At 40.0% G+C, this 22,575-nt stretch overlaps 1 protein-coding gene across 4 annotated transcripts in view; it reads left to right on the forward strand.

The window, feature by feature from the left end:
* Nucleotides 1-22,575, forward strand: part of arhgef7a (Rho guanine nucleotide exchange factor (GEF) 7a) — a 31,325-nt gene that overhangs the window by 5,993 nt on the left and 2,757 nt on the right. For 3 of the 4 annotated variants that reach the window (XM_078262210.1, XM_078262212.1, XM_078262211.1), the window contains 17 exons: nucleotides 2,840-2,923; nucleotides 7,312-7,396; nucleotides 7,543-7,676; nucleotides 8,759-8,960; nucleotides 11,391-11,479; nucleotides 12,428-12,522; nucleotides 12,724-12,819; nucleotides 13,084-13,206; nucleotides 14,183-14,321; nucleotides 14,399-14,458; nucleotides 14,568-14,714; nucleotides 16,395-16,481; nucleotides 16,620-16,698; nucleotides 16,777-16,916; nucleotides 17,798-18,019; nucleotides 18,112-18,205; nucleotides 18,624-18,713. In XM_078262210.1, the coding sequence (XP_078118336.1) occupies nucleotides 2,840-2,923; nucleotides 7,312-7,396; nucleotides 7,543-7,676; nucleotides 8,759-8,960; nucleotides 11,391-11,479; nucleotides 12,428-12,522; nucleotides 12,724-12,819; nucleotides 13,084-13,206; nucleotides 14,183-14,321; nucleotides 14,399-14,458; nucleotides 14,568-14,714; nucleotides 16,395-16,481; nucleotides 16,620-16,698; nucleotides 16,777-16,916; nucleotides 17,798-18,019; nucleotides 18,112-18,205; nucleotides 18,624-18,713 (1,966 nt within the window). Of the gene's footprint in view, nucleotides 1-2,839; nucleotides 2,924-7,311; nucleotides 7,397-7,542; nucleotides 7,677-8,758; nucleotides 8,961-11,390; nucleotides 11,480-12,427; nucleotides 12,523-12,723; nucleotides 12,820-13,083; nucleotides 13,207-14,182; nucleotides 14,322-14,398; nucleotides 14,459-14,567; nucleotides 14,715-16,394; nucleotides 16,482-16,619; nucleotides 16,699-16,776; nucleotides 16,917-17,797; nucleotides 18,020-18,111; nucleotides 18,206-18,623; nucleotides 18,714-19,151; nucleotides 19,332-22,575 lie in introns of all 4 variants that reach the window. The other variant, XM_078262213.1, reaches the window with a different exon arrangement.

Raw genomic sequence — 22,575 nt, forward strand, 5'->3', positions numbered from 1 at the left:
TCCCGTCGGCATACTGTGTGCTGCCCAGATCTGTGAAACCGACGCGGTTTGTTGTCTGGCTTCTCTTTCTGCCCAGTGGCCCATGAGGCGATTTCTTTTGTAGGTCACGGCAGCCCGGGTTATTGTCTGCGAAGACAGCACTATGTTATGTTATATGGCTGCACATACACGTATGTCAGCGTGTGTACAGAGAAGAAGAAAAGGCCGCTGTTTCCACCGCGTATTGATCTGCTCTAACATCACAGCAAACACAAAATTGATTGATCAAATATATTAGGAGCTATTAGATCCACTATAGGGTTTTAATAATGAAGGCCTCGAATACACTTTAAATGCAGGTTTAAGCACTCAACAACGTTATCGTGTGAAGCCCCCGTTTTAAATTTCTCTTTAATCGACGGCGCCGGTTGCGTAGCCTACATGTCAGTGTATATTGATACACAAAGTATGATCAGTCAGAGATGACTAGCTATCTGTACACAGACCACAGCAATAAGAGTGGGCCGCCATTGACTGCAAAGGCACACAGACAGAGATGGACCCTCTCTCCATTTAAAGAAACAGCGCAGTGTTTGTGTCTGTCAATGTATAGCGTCAGCCAGTTTAGAAGGGAGGCAATGTTTTCCTCAAAAGAGGCTCAGGGCTGCCTGCACCTTCAAATAAGCGTAAGAAATGTGCCTGTTAAATGGCAAAATGTTCCTCAATTTTTCACCCTCTCACAGTGACGATGGGGTGTTGTTTAATTTCTGAGACATAACCAAATTATGTTTTACTATTTTGCCCTCACAAGAGGATTTGGTAGAAGATAGCCTCTTTAAAATACTGTGTTTGAAAGAATCTGTAGCTACTTGAGAAAGGGGGAAACAACTGGGAAATAGGTGCCTTGTCCTGATGGGTGAAAGCCAAATCAGTGTGGTAGGATGATCTAAATTATGTTAAATATGCTGCCATCTCATTTGGGGAAGATTTAACATGTTTTCTTGACACATAACTGCTAAGAACTTCCAAGACATGACATAACAAAAACTGTCACAGATAAAAAGCCTCTGTCCTGCCCCACAATATGTTAATATTACCAAACTAACTTGATGTGATAACTTCATCCAAATGGTAGCCTAAATAATAGAAACATTTGAGTTACAGTAGTAGTACACATCTAAATCTCTGGTCAGAGAAGACAGGTTTCTGTAACTCTTAAATTAACTCTGACTAGTGGTCACTTCAATGGAACAACAGAGGCAACAGATGTCTCTAATAGGTCTGAAGAGACAAACTATAAATGGATATATAAACAAAGTGAGCTGATTATAGTAATAATACTATAGCCTTTTTGAGGTTGATGCAGATATTGATATTTGAGATATCCCAATAGAGATATTTCGGCCAATATTCTACCTAAACAAACACACATTTTTTATAAGGATCCCATTCATTTGCTTATAAAACAATTTAGACTAATATACAGTATGTGAGAGGGACATATATAGTTGACAAATAAACTTATCAGTGTCCTCTGGTGGACAAACTATGTAAAGGTGACACCTTAAATTAAATTATATTTTAGGCATATCTGCACTGACATTCATTGTACTTATCAGCCAACATTTTACACCGATACAATATATCTGAGAAAGGCTATAATTGGCTGATTTGCGCTCCAAATACTACCACCACTACTTCTATTACTACTACTAATATTTTTTTTTAAATTTTTCCCATGCCTCGCTTCCCACTTTTCCCCTAACATTTACATGTGGAGCTTCTATAATATTGATCTAAAATCCCTGGGCTAGTTGTTAATTGGCTAATCATATCGTGCCATTTATCTGGTTCTGTTTTTGCTGAGCAGCACTGTATGTGGACCACAAGAAAGTGGGAGATGCGGGCCACAGCTGGGTCAGATGTCAGTTGCTATCAGGGTAGATACCAATGCTATATAGACCAGAGATGATATATACTGTATCATGGTATCGTATCATGGTTCTTCCAATTAGCTAAAATCGGGCCGCTTTGCCTTCCTCACTTGCATCTCTTCTTCGGCTTTAAGATTTCTCCCAGTTACATTTTGATAGACAGATGAGGCATGAAGTGAGGATGGTGGACTTGAGGGCAACATGCATTGCCTCAATTCTCCCTGTGTACTTTATCTGCTGGGTAGCTTCTAAATTTCCCAAGAGTATGCAGAGTATCCTAGTATTGCATTATTGATCTGGATCCACAAAGTAACTAAAGTTACTAGATACATTTAGTGGATTAAAATTACAATATATATATATATATATATATATATATATACACACACACACACACACACACACACTCAGTTGACCGTTAATATTAGGTACACCTAGCTAAAACTAATCTGCTATAAATCCCACTTTCATGAATGTTATAATGTTTTAGAGAGGTGTAAATTCAACGTTATGGTAATTTTGTTACTATTGTATTGCCTTATAATGTGAGGTGTTTCAAATATTTTGTCCACATCGTTTATTAATAAGGCTTCATTTTGGTCTCAACACTTTTCTTCTTGTTGAAGTAGGTTGTTAAAAACAAAAAACCACTACACATAGGCTACACCAACCTCAGTGGGGATCCCTATTTGTCAACGTCATTTCCCTCGATCCAATACCACAGCCTCTTCCACTTCCCTGCTGCGGCATCAGCGTTCAGCCTCCCCGGAGTGATAGGCCCACTGCTAACACACACTGTAGAATGCGTGTCGAGAGAGACTAGATTTGAGGGGTTGATGAACTCACAGAAAACCGCAGTGTGAAAACCAAGAAACCTGCAGCGTGAAGTGGAAGTTTATCTCTAACCAGCGTTTCCGTCTTTCCAGATTTACCAAGAACCGAAGAACGACGGCGAGTGCCTGTGCAACATAAAGGAGTTTCTCAAGGGCTGCACATCGTTTCGCGTCGAGGTAAGTACCTTCTCAGATCTTTGCTTATCTTGTGTTTGTACCACACCCGTCCGCATAGTATAACACCGAGAGTTGTTGTTTGAAATTGAACGTTAATGAGGAGACACTGGTACAATAAACAATGGGTTCATGGAGTGGACACGGACGGAGACCCTTACAGAGGGAGGAGGAATGAACTACAAGCCGAGAACAATCGCCCATCGCCCGGCTGAGTGAGATTTGCTCGTCCGTTCAGTGGCGATACATTTGCAACATTTTGGCAACCTCAAGTAACTCAAATTGATAAAACTATTGCATTGTAGCGTGCTCACATTTCCTGCTTAGGTTTTGAAGCGCCTGATGTTTACGCTTTGTAATTAATGCAGAGCTTTGTCCTCGGGCTCATGCGTGGCTTTATTGTCACCACCACCGTTTCACACTAGCCCTTTAAAAAAATGTTTTTGTTAAGAGCAACTTTTTGTAGCTATGAACAACATAGAAGGGCATGGTTATGTGAGTATGTCTTGTTCTAACTTGGTAATTACAGTCTTATTATTGTCTTATAATTATAAGGTGTAAAGTCTAAACATGTCCTCAGATCAAGTGCCTCACCCTTGCAGGGCTATATATCAGTATTTGGGTAGGTTCTAGTTATGGTTAGTGAGAATACCTCCATAATCTTTAGCGAATGGAGGACAGCGTGTTGTTTAAGGCTGCATAGAAGGGTCATTGAACCACCCTAGTTTGACAATACAACTCAGTGTTCCTCAGCATTGCCTCTGCTTAATGAGTCTGCAGCCACTGGACAAGAGGTGGAGATGGGGTGAGACAGAGCACTGTCATATTAAGTGTATAAAACATGCCTTTTAGTATTTACAGACAGCTGAAATGTCAGGGAAGCAAAATACATCTGCCATGATTGTATTGGAAAAGGCCTCTGTTTGTTTTGGCTTACAACAGGGACAGGCTCTGGCAGTGTTGAGCAATAATCTGCAGTTATGGTAACAAATAGTCAAATTCCCCATCATAAACACTCTTTTATGTCATGCTGACTTGTGCCATCTCTGGTGGAGATGCTGTGCTCAATACCATCACAATTTCCCTATCTCCCCCCCCACTATTTTAGGTCCTTGCTTGCGTGCAAGAGTGTGTTCAAATATATGTGACTTTTTTTTGAGTGAAGTGGACAGAGCAGGATTACAGTAGTTTGGGACATGGCAGTCCTTCCGCTCACCATTTGTGGAGCAAAGATGGGTCTTCTCCAGAGCCCAGAGCACTGCTGGCTCTGACCCCAGGTAGCTGCAGCTGCAGATTAGTGCAGTGGCTGCTTGCACAAGAAGACAGACAGGTAGACGCTGTGCTTTCGTAGTCTTGACCTACCTCTTTTAAATGCAGTTAAGCTGGGTGTTTGGCTGTTACATCAACAATGCTAGCCTTGCTGTGTTTGCACGTCTAGTGGGGATGTTTCAAGAGGATTGTTCTCTTTTAGATATAGTTTGGATTCCTAATGCAGATTAGACACTCAAGACCATGTCTCACATTTAGTCAGCTGCTGTTACTGACCCTTAACCCCAAATGTATTTGACCACAGGAAGTGATCATTACAGTTCCCATGACCCCACTGGTCCTTGTCTACCCTGTACTACCAGATTTGTTTTGAAATAATATTTAACACAGAAAAACAGCAAATCTTAACATCTTGGGTGCTGGAACCAGAGAATATTTTCCACTTTTGCTTGATTAAATGACTGTATGACAATTAAACGATTATCAAAATTGTCACTGATTAACTGATAAATTGACTGAGCTGGCTCTTTACTCAAGCAGTTTGGATTTGGATTTAAGTAATGGCCATGAGGTAATTAAAGGCATATTTATATTTAGATGAAAATCCATTGCAGTGAGTGACTTGCTAATGTCTGTGACCCATAGACATCATCTTCACCAGAGCTACACCGATAAATTTGCCGGGTCGATGCATCAAATCAGATTGAGTCATTTATCAAATATTGATATCGGCCTCAAAAGTCCAGTATCGGTGGGGCTATAATCTTCACTTCTTGCTTGTCAGTGGGAGTTTTGTCTTCAGGAACTGAAACACATGATCAGTTGGATTGGGTTCGGCTGACTTACTTGGCCGGTAAAGAATATCCCACTGTATTTGGCCTTAAAGAAAGCTTTTTGACTGCCTTGTCTGTATGTTTAGGATCATCATTGTCCTGTTACATTGTCCTAAAATTGGGAAATTGGGAAATCAGTCCAATGCTGTCAACCCTATATGGATGTGAACACCCTTAAAAATCAGCACTTTAGACCCATTGTTTTATTTCAATCCAGTGTCATTGTCTAAATACATACTGTATGTATTCTTAACTCGCTCAATGTAGCCAGTTGTACATACTTGTGTACGCAGAATCATTAATATTTCAATATCATTTTAAGTAATCTCTTACGAAGTAGTCTGATATGTAACCATATCCCATTAACTGTAGTGTACACGGAGTACTTGGTAGTAATACCCTATAAATAAATACTCATTTTCTCAATCATGACAAGTTTAGGTGCAGTTCACCACTTTGTTGTAGTAGCTGAGTCACAGAGGGGTGTTGCACTATTGGCTAAGCCTGCTTTGAGGGATCATTACCTAACTGTAATGTGGTGGCCTAAAGGACATGTCGAAGCATGTTATGTTCAATATTTCCATTAAGGCTGGGCAATATATCAATATTTTAATATGATACTAGATATCGTCTCAGATTTTGTAATATCATAATATGGTGAGTGTTGCCTTTTCCTGGTTTTAAAGGCTGCATTAGAGTTAAGTAATGTAATTCTCTGAACTGACCAGACCGTTCTAACTGTTCTATTATTTGCATATACCCACTTAGTCATTTTAACAACATTTCTGATGATTATTTATCAAAAATCTCATTGTGCAAAGCACCAATTGTCAACCCTACACTATCTTCGCAATATCGACATTGAGGTATTTGTTCAAGAATATCGTGATATTTGATTTTCTCCATATCGCCCAGCTCTAATTTCCATGCATGAATGTTTGATTTAGATCCTACATCGTGTTTCACTGTGACGACTGGCAACTTTTGTTTTCTAATGGAGAATCTGTTAAATTGACTTTTAAGTTGGAGGAAGAACCAAACTCTTGCAGTTATCGTGTGAAAGAAAAGTTAAGTACAAATACTGAAGGTTAGTTGTAGTTTCAGTCCCTGTGGAAGTATTGATGGGTGAGGAAGAGGGTCCTTCCACATGAATGTTCCTTAAGGACAGCAAGTCTTCCACTAGCTTGTAACAAATACACACACATATACCCTTTTTACATAAATACACTCTCGCAAACGCATCATTCACATATTCCCTGAGGACATATCTGCAATCAGAGCGGAAGATTCAAGAGACTCATATCTCACAGTCCCTCGCCCTCAGTATAACTGAAGCGAGAGTAACTAATCAAATAAAGCCGTTACACAGGAAGAGCGACAACAACTACAGTCATCAACAGAGATACAATCACTGCCATTCATAGTAACCAAGAGGCTAGTGAGTGTCGCACTGACAGTGATACAGACCATGCTGTATGTGTACACTTTTACTAAAGTTAAAGTAGAAGGCTGGCATTATTCAAATGTTTTTTATTGTCAACAAATCCCATGGAAAAAAAACAAAGCCATCAATGCATTAGTCTGTTTCTCAATACTTTCTGACCTTCCTGCCCTGTCTGTGACACTCTACAAGTTTCTGGCTTGTAAATAGCGTTCCCATCAACATTCAAGTCGTGTGGGAAACTCTTCTCTGAAACGGCTGATATATCCGACTACACTTGATGTTAAAATGCAGTTTCTGTGTTCAGTGTCTGGACTCTGATATCAGATCACTGGTCTTTGCATTTAAACTTGGTATTAATAAGAGTTTGCGTTATCTTGATTCTGGCCACATTGTTTTTGGATTGCAATATGCAAATTAGCTCTATATATAGCCAAACTTTGGTTATGCAGGAACTACTTGTCAGTAGCATAAATTCATTGTTGGCTTTGGTATTTTCATGGGATTTGTTGGCAATCCTTTGATGCTCTTGTATGAAGGGAACTCAGCTTCTGTCAGTGTCTTTTGTAATGCACATAATGCAGTATGGTAGAACGCTGTAAGCAGTGTCTGATTGCAGATGTATCTGTGCCTGCTGAGCTTGTGTGTTTCGCCCACAACTTCTGTCAAAGATAACAAGTTATCGATTGACTGCTCAGTGCTGGCAGTGTGAGTGATGACACAGTCCTACTGTCCTACTGTGCTGAAATTAGCGTTTAGCTTTTAAAAGGGAAATACGCTTGCTGATGGCTCTCTCACGCTCATGTTCTTCATGTCCTCTCTCTCTCTCTGTCCTCTCTCACCCACAGCCGTTTGAGGCCAGTGACCTGCTGCTAGGACTGAACTTCTCAAAGGTGCTTAGCAGTCTGGTCTCTCTCAATAAAGTGACTGCAGGTGAGTCAAATTATGTGCAAAGTGTGTGAGTAATATGATGTGTGTGTGTGGGTGTTTTATGAAAGACAGGCAAGTAGTCATGAGTGTGTGGGTGCTGACTGCAGATAACAGGTCTAGTGTATTTATATTTTGCCCTTTCTGTCCAGATATCGGCGTGGGCAGTGACTCAGTGTGCGCCCGACACTCATCTGCCCATCGCATAAAGTCGTTTGAGTCGCTATCCTCTCAGGCTTCACTGAGCCGATCCTCCAAGCTGCTGCACAACCAGTTTCGCAGTCTGGTAAGGTCGACACTCACTAACAGCACAGTTTAGGTACACTGTAGTCTATTATGGGCTGAAATATGTGCCACCAGAAACTGAATTTGAATCATTTATATTTGAATTTGAATTGCTAAACTTGAATAACTGCATTGAAAAACTGAATTTGAATCACATAATTTGAAATTGTATTGTCTAATTTGAGTCATTGCATTAAAAAACTGAATCTGAATAGTATAATTTGAAATTGAATTTATTCGTTTGGAACTGAAGTCCAATAAAATGTGATCTTCACTGAAAATTCAACTTTCTATATATCTTCACATTCAGTTCTCAAAATTCAATTTCTAGTTACTGTGACAGACATCCGGGTAGTTGAAGGATGAAGGAAGAGCAGTCGAGTGCAGATCGATAGATAGAGTTCAGTGGCGCAGATACACAGGACTCCTCTTCGGCCAATCAGCACCTACGTTAGATCGTAGATATACAGTATGTTAAATTGTCATTACCGTATTTGTCCCAGCCGAATCCATGGTGGTCACGCGGCTCACGCCAGTCTCAGGGTCAAGGCAAGGCAAGCACTTCTTCCTCATTTCATGGCAGGTACTGTGCTCCAAAACGTAGGTGAGACTAGGAACACAGTAGATCTGGTCCACTGAAAAGATTCACACAATAACATTAACACCTGTCCAATATAATGCAATACAAATCAACAGATATGCAGTGCATACTACCTTTTGTAAAGCGTGTAATGCACCGTTTTTGATTACACTGTGTCAGAGAGCAATTGAGTAGATATTTGAGTTCACAGTTTGTATTTTGTTGTCCATGGTTATAAGACATAAGTATATAATGATACATAAATTGTTAAGTTGCTAAGAGATCGATGCACACACCAGCGCACAAGTATAAACTTCAGGCCACGTAGGCTACGGCGAAAGCTCTGCGTGGAGCCTCCGCACAACCATAAATCACGCTTAACTTTACATCTCTTCCATAGAAACTGTCCCCATCACTCTTTCATCTTCTGACTGTTTCTGCTCATTTTTTCTTTTGCCTCTCTCTCGCTCTCATCTTGGTGACATCCTTCCGTCGTTCATCAGGACATGTCAGAAAACAGCGGACAGCAGCTGCTGGTGAGGGCGCGTTTCAACTTCCAGCAGAACAACGAGGATGAGCTCACCTTTGATAAGGGTGATATCATCGGCGTGACTCGTCAGGAGGACGGCGGCTGGTGGGAGGGGATGCTTAATGGCAGGACTGGGTGGTTTCCTAGCAACTATGTCCGTGAGATCAAAGGCTCTGGTAGGTAACTCATCTACCTCTGTAAGACATTTCAACATTAATACAGCAGTGTAGTAATTCACAGCATTATCTTATATTTGTTCCAACATCATTTAAATAGGGCCTCTTCTACTGCATGTGTCTGTGAATAATCACAGAGCAGCTTGAGAGATTGAGTAGTTTTCTAAACAGATGTTTCACATCACAGTTGCTATTGTCATTGCCATTCCATCTGGCCTTGCGACAGTAACACAGCCCAACATCTGTTGCTTCTCAGGGCCTGCTGGGATCTGCTGTTTTTCCCCTTGTAAAACAGGTTGATGTGCCATTTGGCAAGAGGTGGCAGCTTAAAATCTGATGCTCTGTTTGACTGACATTTAGTTATTCAAATATATTCACAGTTTAATGATTATATTTGGTTATTGTAAGACCAAACTATAAACTACAACAAAAGGTTCATGTGAGAAAAGCAAGAAAAACAGCAATATGAATATGAATAAAACAATAATATGAGTATGGATAAGATGCTCAGCAATGCTGAGATGTGACGAGGGGAAAAGAGGACAAAACAGGACGAAACAGTGCTGCTGAAGCAAGTAATATTGAGCTATTGTTATTTTTTTTCTCAATAAATATTAATGTAAGTGCAAATTTGCATGCCTGATGTGGACTCACTGTGGATATGAAGCAGTGTAAAGACGTTTTGTGCTTTAGACACACAATAAAACGACAGCTGTTATTTGTAGCCAATAGCTGTAAATATCTTTTATGCCGCTAATTATATTTGTAGTTTCTGAATTTGGAAGGAGTAGCGTTGGGTTGAGTCTTTTAACTGTGTTTTAGGTAGTGATTCATGCAAGACTTTCTTAACTGATTTAAAGCAATATCAGCACTCATCCACAGATAATTTTGGAAGTCATTTGTAGCAGTAATATTATTTACATATAAAATCAATTTGAATGGATAAGGCCAAAAAAACTCCTATTGGTCCACGTTTATATATTTAATATTTCATGCATAAATTACCATAAAATTTTCATTGAAAATGCTTATTTTCACGTCTCATTAGATATAATGCTCGGTAGAAGTATGTGCCCAGATCAGACAGACCACGTTTTAGCAGCCTGGGTTGGCTTTTTGTAATTGTTTAAGTGTAAAAAAAAGTGTGCAGCTTTTTGCTTGCTGCAACTCAGATCAGAAGAAACGCCCAACGTCATTTAACTTCACAGCAAAATGTTGGCTAAGGACAGGTGATTTGACGGTTGCCAAGCAAGAATAACAAAAAGACGCGACTGGTCTGATCGGGGCATCTTCAACAAAAAAGGCAGTGCAGTGCACCTCGCGTTTGTCTGATCATGGCCTAAAGGCCTTTTCATGCTTCTGTGTAGAATCAACGGCGTACCTCCGCAGACCCCTCTGCGTCTACGCCAGACCCTACGCCATAGCCTGATGTGCACCTCTCGATAAAAATGTAACTACACGTCGCTCGGCCGTGGCTTGGTAGCGTTGCATTTCCACTGACTCATTTCCTGGTTCTCCTTCTCCATAAACAACATGAAATCAAGGAGAGGGTTAACTTTTCTTGCTACAGATTTCCCACATTGGTTAGAAAAGTCGAGGCGAGTCGAGCAGGTACCATGTAATGGAAAAACGCCATATGACTCTAGAGTCAGTACTCGCTCCGAAGCTAATCGCTGTCACTCTCTCACTTCTCCCTTGCTCTAACAAACTCCCCCCACACACACACACACACGCCGGCTCGACGCACACACCAGCGCACAAGTATAAACATCAGGCCACAAGCTATGCGTGGAGCCTACGCAGAACCATAAAACGGCCTTAAGTCTGCATTCACACAGCCTGCGTCAGTCGTCAGACGCAGTGTGGCAAAAACGCAGGTATTTCCATTCATTTTGAAAAGGGGTAGTGTGTTTAGGCTGCGGCAGGCTTTGCCGCAGGGGGGACGAAAAATTGAGACCGACTCAAGTTTTGGAGAAACGCAACCCCACGTCACGCTGCGGTGGCCAATCATGTAATCCGCGATCAGTCTTGTGTGTTTAGAGGCGGTGTTAGAGTCCCGTACAGTTAACAGTAAACATCAGTGCCTCTATCGCTGCCACAAGAAAGTTTTAAAACACAAAACACAAGCACTGAACTGCCTAGGAGTTTGTCAGCTGAATGTCTGCCAAACAGCAAAGCACAGCCGATCTGTCTCGCTCGTCTCTTTTCTTTCTCCGTGAAATGAAGCCTTCAAGTGTGGTCGGAAACGTCGAGATCTATAAACGATCTGACAGAAAACAGTAACTGTGAAATATAAAGTCTACTTGTGCTACATTGAGGGGTTAAAGAACACAACAGGACGGCACACAAATGGGTTGTTTCAGTGACACTCCCACACACTGTTTTTGGTCTGAATAGGACCTAATTCATTTCTTTTGTCTCTGGCTGCAGACAAACAAGTGTCCCCCAAGTCTGGCACTCTTAAGAGCCCACCTAAAGGCTTTGACACCTCTGCGATCAGCAAGACATACTATAACTTGGTAAGGACTTGCTTTCCCACTTCTCTGTCTCTCCTTTCTCCACTAACATGTTGAAATGTAAGGATTCTGTCTCTGATCTTTCAGTGATGCTTGGTTTTTATCTGTGCGTGTATCTATGATTTTTCCATTAAGATATTTGTAAATTCTCTTGCCTGAATGTAATTTCATGGAGTACCAGGATAAAATGTAGCTGATCTCCTAAACCACAGCTCTCTTTAACCACTGACATACTTTCTTACCTCTAAATGTCTGTATTGTAGCTGAGGGCAGGTGTGGTTTGCCTGCTCTCTGTCATCACATTTGCATGATGAGCAAAGTGATTGTTTTCTCTCTGTCTCTCTCAAACGTGGGATGATTACTATTATTTGGACAGTTATTTTGGTCTGTTTATTTGGTTCTCTCAGCTGGCTGTAGGTAACTGTTTAAGTAGGACTGACATTGTCAATTAGTCAGCAAGTCTCACCCTCCTGATATGTAAGAGATGATGCAATATGCTTCATTACAATTCATTATATACAGTAGTTGATCAATGTCACTCTGTTCATCAGTAGGGAAACCATGACTTTTTGCTATATTCTTATCAGATACAAAGTATATGCTTGCATGACTGAATAAATGAATGTAATGTGAAAATCATCAGTTATGTGGCTCACCTTCTGAACCTGTGTTGTGAATCACTCCATATTTTTCACTGCGCACACAATACATACACAAAATTTAAAAACTCTGAAGCAAATCTTGTGCATACAGTATATAGCACACTCTTTAGGTATTTGAATTGGATAGAAGAAACATTTACATTATAACGTTTACGTGTTATAAACCGCATGGTTTTCATGGATTTATATCACAATTTGTGGCACTAACTACACTACTAAACTACAGTGAAACTGTAATAAAACGACTATATCAAAAAACAGAGCTGTTTTTTTTCTGTTTCTATTGTAGGTGTTGCAGAACATTTTAGAAACAGAGACAGAATATTCCAAGGACCTTCAGAGCCTCCTGACGAACTACCTGCGACCTCTTCAGAGCATTGACAAGTACGACTCATTTACACATAAAACTCAATAAAACTAGAACCTGATTATTTGAGCATGATTGTTGTAGAACAGGAACGTGGATCGATCAGATTTTGTACACCTCCCTAACAACAAATCTGGGTTGAGTACTTGACTTTCTTTTGCACGTCACTAAATTAGTTGTCACCATTTTGCTTTACCCATCCTGTCTTTTTCTTGCAGACTGAGCAGCTCTGACGTGGCTCTGATTCTGGGAAACCTTGAGGAGATCAGCACCTTCCAGCAGATGCTCGTCCAATCACTGGAAGAGTGCACCAAGTTAGTCCCTCCCCGCACACACAGCCCCTCTGCAGCAGCATCCTCCTCACTGTTTCATAATAAGCAGAGGGACATCTATTGTCTGGCCGACTGTACTACAGGGATGTTGGATTAAACAATAGGCTAGGGAATTTGTCATATATTGTGGTACTTTTGGCCTGTGGCACACGTACACATTCCATATACTTCTGCTCTATTTTCTTGTCTGTGTGTGAAAGTTTGTATAGAAGCATCTTATCAGTGTGTGATCTTTTTTGTCTTCAGGCTTCCGGAGAGCCAGCAAAGGGTGGGAGGCTTCTTCCTCAACCTCATGCCACAGATGAAGGCTCTTTATGTCGGTTACTGCTCCAACCACCCCTCTGCAGTTAATTTGCTCACCCAGCACAGGTACGTTTATACATCAACTACATTTAGTTTTATTTTAAAGTCTTTTAAACCTGTTTTCATGCAGCATGAAGAATAATAGGGCTTTCATGTTGCCTACACAGGGAAACAGCTGTTTGTGACAGCTTGTATTGGAAAAGGGACTGGTTGTATTGTTGGTGTTTGTGGAGTCTTTCTTTGTTATACAGTTGTAGCATTTGATGCTTGTGGCAGCTATCAAACATTGCAGTCAGCTTTTTGTATTATCAACACAAGTGAATACAGCTGAAGGAGAGAGAATGAAAGAAAGATTTGTTTGCAGGTTAAAAGCAAATTACAGTGAGTACAGGGGGTAGAGGTTAAAATGTTTAACCCAATCTGAACCTGCATGAATAGATTATAAAATAAATAAATAGAGTCCCAACTCGAAAGGGACCCAGGACACTCAGGAACAGTCTGGAAAAGCCCTGAGGACAATCAGACCTGACCTAAAAAAAAATTAGGGGATCTAAATAATGTGAACTGCCAGCCTTGGCAATGTATGTTTTTTTTTTGTTTTTTTTTAAATCTATCATTCTGATTGTATTTTGGAATTTTTAAACTATTGTGAATCACAATACACTACAACAAATACTGTTTTGCCAAGCTGTGTGAGAAGTGCTGTTTCAACTTAACTGCAGTGTTTTTTTTATTAGGCAAATACACTTAGTTGCCAGTTGCATTATTATGTTGTATTATTAGGTACACCTAGTTGAAGCTAGGTATACCTAATAATAAAAAAACAGTCTTGCAAATAATCCCACTTCCATGAAGATGAACAGTGTGTTGGTTGCAAACCCTGGGAAGTTACCGTTTGTGATGTGTAGGTCATCAAGGTCACATGATAAGCTAAATGAATCATTTATTTTGTCTTCCTGTCTGTCTGTCTGTCTGTCTGTCTGTCTCTCTCTCTCTCTCTCTCTCTCTCTCTCTCTCTCTCTCTCTCTCTGTCCTCTTGCAGTGAAGTGTTGGGAGAGTTTATGGAGGGGAGGGGTGCAGTCAGTCCTGGGATTCTCACCCTGACCACAGGCCTCAGCAAACCCTTTATGAGACTCGACAAATACCCTAACTTACTCAAAGAGCTGGAGAGGCACATGGAGGTGTGTATCTAATGATCTGTCGAGGGCACTTGTGTTATGATGTGTGTTTAACAACCCACATGTTTCTTCCCCCCCAGGAGAGTCATCCTGACCGGCCAGACATTCAGAAGTGCATGGCGTCTTTCAAAAATCTGTCTGTAAGATGATCTCACTTCCTACCCTGTCAAATGTAGCATGTAACCAGACTTAATATGAAATATATGAATTAATAGTCTTTAAGCAGTTTTTGGTTTCAAATTGTGTCAGGCTCAGTGCCAGGAGGTGCGGAAGCGTAAGGAGCTGGAGCTGCAGATTCTCACCGAGTCCATCCGGCTGTGGGAGGGGGATGCCATTAAGACCCTGGGCTCGGTGCTCTACATGAGCCAGGTCTTAGTCCAGAGTCCTGGTTTAGAGGTACCAGCACCATCGACCTCCTCCGCCTGCACCTCATTCAGCTAAAAACTGCTACAAATATTGCTTCTACAATACATGTTGCCCAAGCCATTACTCTCACTGCTGACTTCAGCTGTGAATGTAATATCAAAATGTATAAATTACAGGATTTTTTATTGCCATTTAACTAACTAGTGCAATGCCCGTTTGGAGCATTTGAAAGACACACACACACACACACACACACAGAGTCCTTAATTTATAGTTAGATTACAGTTTTTTTAACGCTGTAGCACATTTGGGTTACTTATCGATATAAGTATTTCATTTTTGTTAAAGTTGCATTAAATTGATGTTTTATCAAACAGGACAATATAACATGAATGAAACAAACTTTTGGCTAATAAGTACACATCAGTCATTTTAGGTGAAGAAAAGTAAGACAACAGCCAATTTCTTTAGATTTGATTAAAGTATCTGTTCTAGTTTGGTAAGATACATCTACGGCTGCTTCATACAGTATCATTATTAAATCGTGTTTATTACTTGACAGGAAAGCCTGGATCATCACCATATTTCAGCTTACAATCAACTCTCACAGTGATCATTTATTTGTTATAAATTGATTAAAAAAGCACTATCGAATTTGAATGCACCAATTGTAAGTAGCTTTGGACAAAAGCTTCTGCCTAATGAATGATTATGAGAACACGTTTTAAATTAGTTCTCATTATGAATGGAAAGCATCTCTCTTTAAAAGATAGACCGAAAGTGACATCTTTCCAGACATTTTTCTCCATTATGATTTTAATAGTACCTCACCTAAACTCAAACTCAAAGTTTGATATTGTAATTAAATACTGTAATGTAATCTGCTTGACATGAGAGCATTTTCAGTTACTGCTCGCATTGTTGAAAATTGGCAGGTTCATGTCAAAGATTCACGATAATGAATGAGGACAGCCTTTCAAAAATATATTCTAAAACTTATCAATTTCACATCAACCATAGAGGGTGTGAACTTTCTTTTTTTCTACTGCCTTTTTGATGGTTTGTTTATATTATATAGCTAAAAACATTGCAGTTGTTTTGATCAGCTGCACCCCATCTCTGGCCTGTGGACCGATACCCAGCCATTGAATGTTTGCTACAGGGACACAAGGAAATTATATGATTTGTCAGAAAAGCTAAATAATAATTTTATAACTTTGTAGACTTCTGCGGAAATTACCTTGAACTTGCTGTGGTCTGTCTGTGCTGCGTTCCTATTACTGTCGCAGCTAACTAGTTATGATGCAAAGAGAAAAAGAAAACGGAGCATTTGAGTGGCGATTGAAAGAGAGTTTCTTGAGATGAAAGATATGAGAGTTTCTTTGGAGGATGTAGGGGGAAATAAAAGACCTAAAGTGGGTGTTATAATATCCTAACGTTCGTAAAGTAAAATGCATAATGCGCCGACAGCCTATGGTTTGTTGTGGTAATGTGAATAACTGACACATTCAAGGTGCACTTTGGGGAAGATAATTCAGATAATGGACAGATAATTCACACTAATGTGACTTTTCTCTGAGACAGTTTGAAATGGTTTCATCTCATCTTTAGTCAAAGGTTTACATACTAGAGTGTTGATATACAAACTGGATTACACCTTATAATTTTCTTGCATTCCCTCTCTCTTTCTCTCTCATTCTTATTTGACAGGAGAAGAGTGAGCGTTACCTCATGCTCTTCCCTCATGTCCTCCTCATGTTGTCTGCCAGCCCCAGGATGAGTGGCTTCATATTCCAGGTCAGTAATTTACATTTTCTTAGATCAATCTTGATTTTAGTTTCCACTCTAGTGTTTAACCTTAGAGTTCTGTACTTGATATAGTGATTGAAAGATAATTTCTCAGTTGCATCTTGATGTGATGATTTCCATCTGCAGGGAAAATTGCCCCTGGCCAGCATGACAGTGACCAAACTAGAAGACTGTGAAGCCCATAAAAACGCCTTTGAGCTCAATGGTAAGGCTACATGTGACTAACAAGAGTGTCTTTAATTTACACATGAGGCCTTTAAATTCATTGTCTCTGTCTCTGCAGGCACAATGTTTGACCGTCTTCAGGTGGTTTGCACCAACCAGCATGACCTGAAGGACTGGGTGGAACACCTGACCAGACAGATCAAGCACACTGCAGCCACAGGACCCAGCCACAAACCACTCACTGTTCCCTGCCACACGGTCAGGAGCTAATCATTACTTACCCACATACAGAGGATTTTTTTATTTTTTTATTTATGCCCTAATGTGGTGTAAACACTGTACATATCTATGTTGATTTCTCACAGATTTGTATCTGCCATCAGATGTTTGCCTCACATTATGCTAGCAATTACTGTTCAGCCCTGTGTAAAGTGGCTTATTTCTCTCACTAGAATGGCTTTAATGACCAAATCGCATTCAATCAATTAAATACAAATACGTAATTATCCACATTCAGCCTTATCCCTTGAATAAACAATCAACAATAATGATAATTTTATTCACAACTGGCCACTTGCATGTTGGTGGCTGCATTGTGGCAAGAGGTAACTGTCTGAAAAATAATTTAAAATCTATAAATCTATCTGCGGGACTTCAGTTAAGGGGGAATGTAATGTTCTTCTATGATTTAGGCTCATTAAAAACCGGGAGTCACATGCAGGAGGAGGCTTCCCTGTAGAGGTATTTTGGGCATCTTCAAATGCACCAGAGATGCACACATCCCATCTGGCCTGGGATTGGTTTGGGTTTTCCCAGGAGGTGCTGCAGGATGTGGCTGGGGTAGATGACAGCTGTGCTACTGAGGGCTGCGGTTCCCAAAAGGGCCGATGAATATTTGCAATGTTTTTAATAACTTGGTCCATGTACAACTACATTGTCGCTGTATTGGAGATGCACTCCTGCCTAGTTTCCTACCACTGTGACCCAGAGTTTCTTTCTGAAAAGTACATACAAAACATAGAATTTGTTGGTGTATCTACTTGGTGTTAAATAAGCATTTAAGAGCAGTTGTTAAGTGGAGGAGCAGAACTGTTTAGTGATAAATCTAATTACATACGGCCTTTTGTTTTGTTCCTCAGCTCCCATCTCACCCTCTCACCCCATCCCGGCATGCTGAGGGAAGGGGCATGACGGTGGCTCCCACCTACCACACCCTGCCTCACCCCTCCTCCCATGGAACGTCTCACAGCACCATGATGTGGGGCCCGCTGGAACCACCCAACACCCCCAAACCCTGGAGTCTGAGCTGTCTGCGACCCGCACCCCCTTTACGACCGTCTGCAGCCCTCTGCTACAAGGAGGTGAGGGGCCGTGTTTTTATGTAGTTCAGACTTCTTGATATGTTATGTAGATATTTTTTAATTGTCATACAATCGTCTCACTTTCTTTTCAGGATCTTAGTAAAAGTCCTAAGAGTGTGAAGAAACTCCTTCCCAAGCGCAAGCCTGAGAGGAAACAGTCTGAAGAGGAGTTTGCCTTGAGGAAGAGTAAGTTTAAAATCGTTCATATTTATGTCCAGAGTTTGTGGATTATTCGCTTATTCACTTTCTTCCTGAGGGTTAGATGAGAGAATCAATAACACTCGTGTTTATGTCTGTTAAGTATGAAGATACAGTCAGAGACAGTTAGCTTAGCTTAGTAGAGGAGAAACGGCTATCATGCTGTTACAATTTCCCAGAAAACCACATATGTGTAACAAAAAAACTATCTTTTTGCTAAGCTAATGTTCCAACAGCTATGAGAGTGGTATCGATCTTCTTATCTCACTCTCGGCAAGAAAGCAAATAAGTGTACGGTTTGCAGATCCTGTAATTTGTGCGTATAGTAGGAGGGAAACAGTGACCAGGGATCTGATGGACACGAGCATGAAAATTAATTATTTCCCCTTCACCTTCTCTTTCTCAGGTACAGCTGCTTTGGAAGAAGATGCCCAGATCCTGAAGGTTATTGAGGCATACTGCACCAGCGCCAAAACCAGGCAGACTCTTAACTCCAGTAAGAAAACTCCAAATCGTACTTTTGTGCATACACAAAAGAAGATAGGTTCATACTGGAGCTTGCTGTCTTTGTTACTGCTATACCTGTATTCTGTTACTCAGTGCCTTTCTTCAACTGGTATTCTGAACTGATCTTTCTAACAGTATCTTCCCCTTCTGTCTGTCTGTCTTTCACTCCTCACTTTTGGCATTGCTCTGTTTTACTTCGAGTTCCTTTTTCTCTTTTTTTACATCATTATTTGTTTTCTCCATACCGTACTATTACTTTCTCCCATCCTGTATCTCTCATTGTTTTTGTTTTTTTTTATGATTTACTATTTGTTGCGTGCTGCATATGCTGCCTTCTCCTTCTGCACCGTCCCTCCTCTGTTTCGCCCACCGTTTCCTCCCTCTACATTTGCGACATCATCGCCAAACTTGGCCCCGCCCCGACCAGCCTGGCAGGGCACTGACCTGATGCACAACCACGTGCTGGCCGACGTGGACCGGTCCTGTATGGACTCCCCAGGCCGCCGTAGCAGCGTGTCACGGCCAGAATTGTCCTCTGACCTTTCGGAGGACTCTGACTATGACTCCATCTGGACCACCCACAGTTACAGGATGGGTTCAGTGCCGCGTAAGAGCTGCATCTCTCACCAGAACTAAAGAACGTACAGTACTGCCACGCTGTACTGTAATGTAACGTACAGCACGCTTACCTCTTTTACCTTCAATCGATTAAAAGAAACAACATTTTTTTTTATTTATTTATCTATTTATTTTTAATTTTATATTTGTTAATTTTTTTGTTAACTTATTTGGTTTATTTATTTTTAGATTGTTTTAAGATGTTTTAAGCATCTCCCTGTTGCCTTTGCCACTTTCCCTTTTATGTGCCTCCTCTATTTGTGTAGTTGTCATGCAGTAAGTGTTTGGTAATTCTTGTTAATTTATCTTGAATGTGACCACTTCCCTTCTTTGACCATCAATGTGGCGGACTCTCAGCAGGGAGTAGAGGGGTGTGGAGTGGAATATAGGGGAGGGATAACCAGGGGAGGGAGAGGTTGGGACTGAGCTTTTCCTGTCTGATATTCAGATGTAATTCAGGAACGAGTGTAAATTCAGGAACGAGTGTATTCTATTTACCATGTACTACTTCTCTCCAGTATGTGTTTCTAGAGTATATATGCTCAAACATAGCACAGATGCCATACACACACACACACGCACAGGTTCAGGCACACTTGCCCCTGTTGCCTGATAATATAGCAGCATGCAAAAGAAATATCCAAATTCTTTAAAACATTGCTGTTTTCATCATTTTGGATCTTTATTTATGTTGCTAAGCAGGATTAGATGCAACATACCATATGACCAATAGCTACTAACTACTAAAAACCCTTGCTAAATGTAATAGTTTGTGAAACACTGTTCATTATTCTAAGTAGCTGCTACAGAAAGAGATGATTATTACATACAGGTCACTGTCTAGTCACGCTTTCTCCAGCTGGATAAGAGCTAGTGAATGGTAAGTTTAAAGTGCCAGTTCACCGAAATTAACAAAAAGAAAAATATAATTTTCACACTTATTGTATCCAGCAATGCAGTTTTATTTGCCATTTTTCTCTGATTGCGATTTTGTTGGTGGTGCTCGCAGCTTTGAAAAGTTACATTTACCCACCAATCTATCTTTCCAGGATTTAGTGTACCCATTACTCTGGATAATCCAAAGAACGCACTGTCAACTACTTCCTACTGCAGAATTTGTCACTATGATACTGTTCACAGGTTTACAGACACATCGTTTTATAAGTTTATTTTTTCAATCCTGTGAGCACCATGAACTAAATTCATGTAAAGTTGTGTAAGCAGAAATATCAAAGTCAGTAACCTGGAAAACTTTCTGTGTCACTAGATACTATGTATAGAGTTAAATGAGAAAATGTGTTTTTTTTTTCTTCTATTTTTGGCAAACTGACCCTTTAAGTCATTAATTTTAATGATTTACTGTATTGTGTAGTCTCCGAAGCATCATCCTTTAAAGCCTGATCTTCCATCCAGTAATGTTGCTGTCTGTCAGTGGTTCTACAGGGTTACATTTATATTTAGTTTTAAACCTCAAGTTAGGGTTAACAAAATAAAAAGCTTCATTTTAACCAGGCATAGCATACCAGCCTGACACCAATAAACTGTTAACAGCCTTACACAGCTGTAAATAAAATCAAATGCCTTTGTTTAATGTCTCCTGCTAGTTAAAGGAATAGTTCGACATTTTGGGAACTGCGCATATTCACTTTTTTATTGAGAGTTAGGTAAGAAGATCGACACCACTCTCAGATATGTCTGTTCAAAATTAAGCTGGAGCCAGGAGTAGGTTAGCTTAGTTTAGCTAACAGCAGTTTATAGCATACAGACTGGAAGCAGGGGGAAACGGATAGCCTGGCCGTGTTCAAAGGTAACAAAGTCCATCTACCAGCACCTCTAAAGCTCACTATTTAACTAAAATAAACAAACAAGATATAATATGTTAATTAGTGAGCTTAAGAGGTGCTCGTACATGGATTTTTTTCAACCTTTGGACAGAACTAGGCAAACTGTTTCCCCATTTCCAGGCTTAATGCTAAGCTAGGCAAAACATGTTCCTACTCCAGCTCTATACCTAACACACAAACATGATTGATATTGATTTTTTTTTTGTCTTACTAATGGAAAGAAAGCAAAAAGCGTAATCTAATTTTATGTGTAAATCTTATAGTTCCAAGAGAACAGCAAACAACTCATTACTTAGAAGAAGCTGGGCTCCTCTGTTTCCAGTGTTTACGCTAATATATGCTAAGCTAAGCTATCCAGCTGCTAACTGTAGCTTCATATTCACTGTACAGACATGAGAGTGGTATCTATCTTCTCATCAAATCCTCGACAAATAAGCGAATAAGCCTATTTCCCAAAATGTTGAACTCTTTCTTTAAGTCGTAGCTGTAACCAGACTCTGACAATTTTGACCAGGTTAGCGTAATGTCAAAAACAAACTATCCACACAACTAGCATCTATGCTAAGGCCTCATAAGCCAGACATACCTTTGTGTTGTCTGGCTTGCGAGGTTTCCCATGCTATCTCTTGCATTAATGACTATTTTTATGAAGAAGTATTTTTCCAGTGATGGTATTAAAAGTACAGGTTGGAATCCACTTACAGTAGAGTCTTATCCCCTCTTACAGCAAGCAATGTGGTTAACATACGGAATATATCGGTCCATGTTACAGTACTATTTACTGTTTCTGATTTCTTTATTGTATTCATTATTTTGTATACAGGTGTTTTTTTAATTTATGTTTTATTCTGTATGTCAATGTTTACAAAATGATCCCTGGAAGAATTATTTGTTTTCTTTTTTACAATCATATTGCTCTGTATCAAAGTTTACACTAAAAAAAATTATAACATGAAGTGTTTGAATTATTTTGCACAATCATGTAACAGGCCAGTGGGGTGGGGGATAGAATCTGTTAAATTCTGTACTTTTTGTCGTCTATCTAGAGTATGTATGATATAGTTCTAAAGGTAGACTTGAGTATTCAGTGTTACTGTAAAGTAAATGCTCATTCGTAGTGTAAAAGCATTGAGGGTAAAAAAAAAAAAAAGAAGAAGACACAAGAGGCTGTGATTATACAGGAACATTTCTATATGAACTATTCATTCAACCGCAGAATACTGTCAGAGTGAACTTGAAATCTAAGAGCACATAGTCTCCCTTTCTGTAAATACTAGTTGTTATGGAGCAAGAAAATATAAATCCATTCTACCTTCTATGAATATTTGAGCTAAGAATATCGCTGTCCTTATATCATGTGCTATACTTTGTGACAGGTGTATTCTGTGG

This window comes from Sander vitreus, chromosome 11 (genome assembly GCF_031162955.1).
Source record: "Sander vitreus isolate 19-12246 chromosome 11, sanVit1, whole genome shotgun sequence".
NCBI lineage: Eukaryota > Metazoa > Chordata > Actinopteri > Perciformes > Percidae > Sander > Sander vitreus.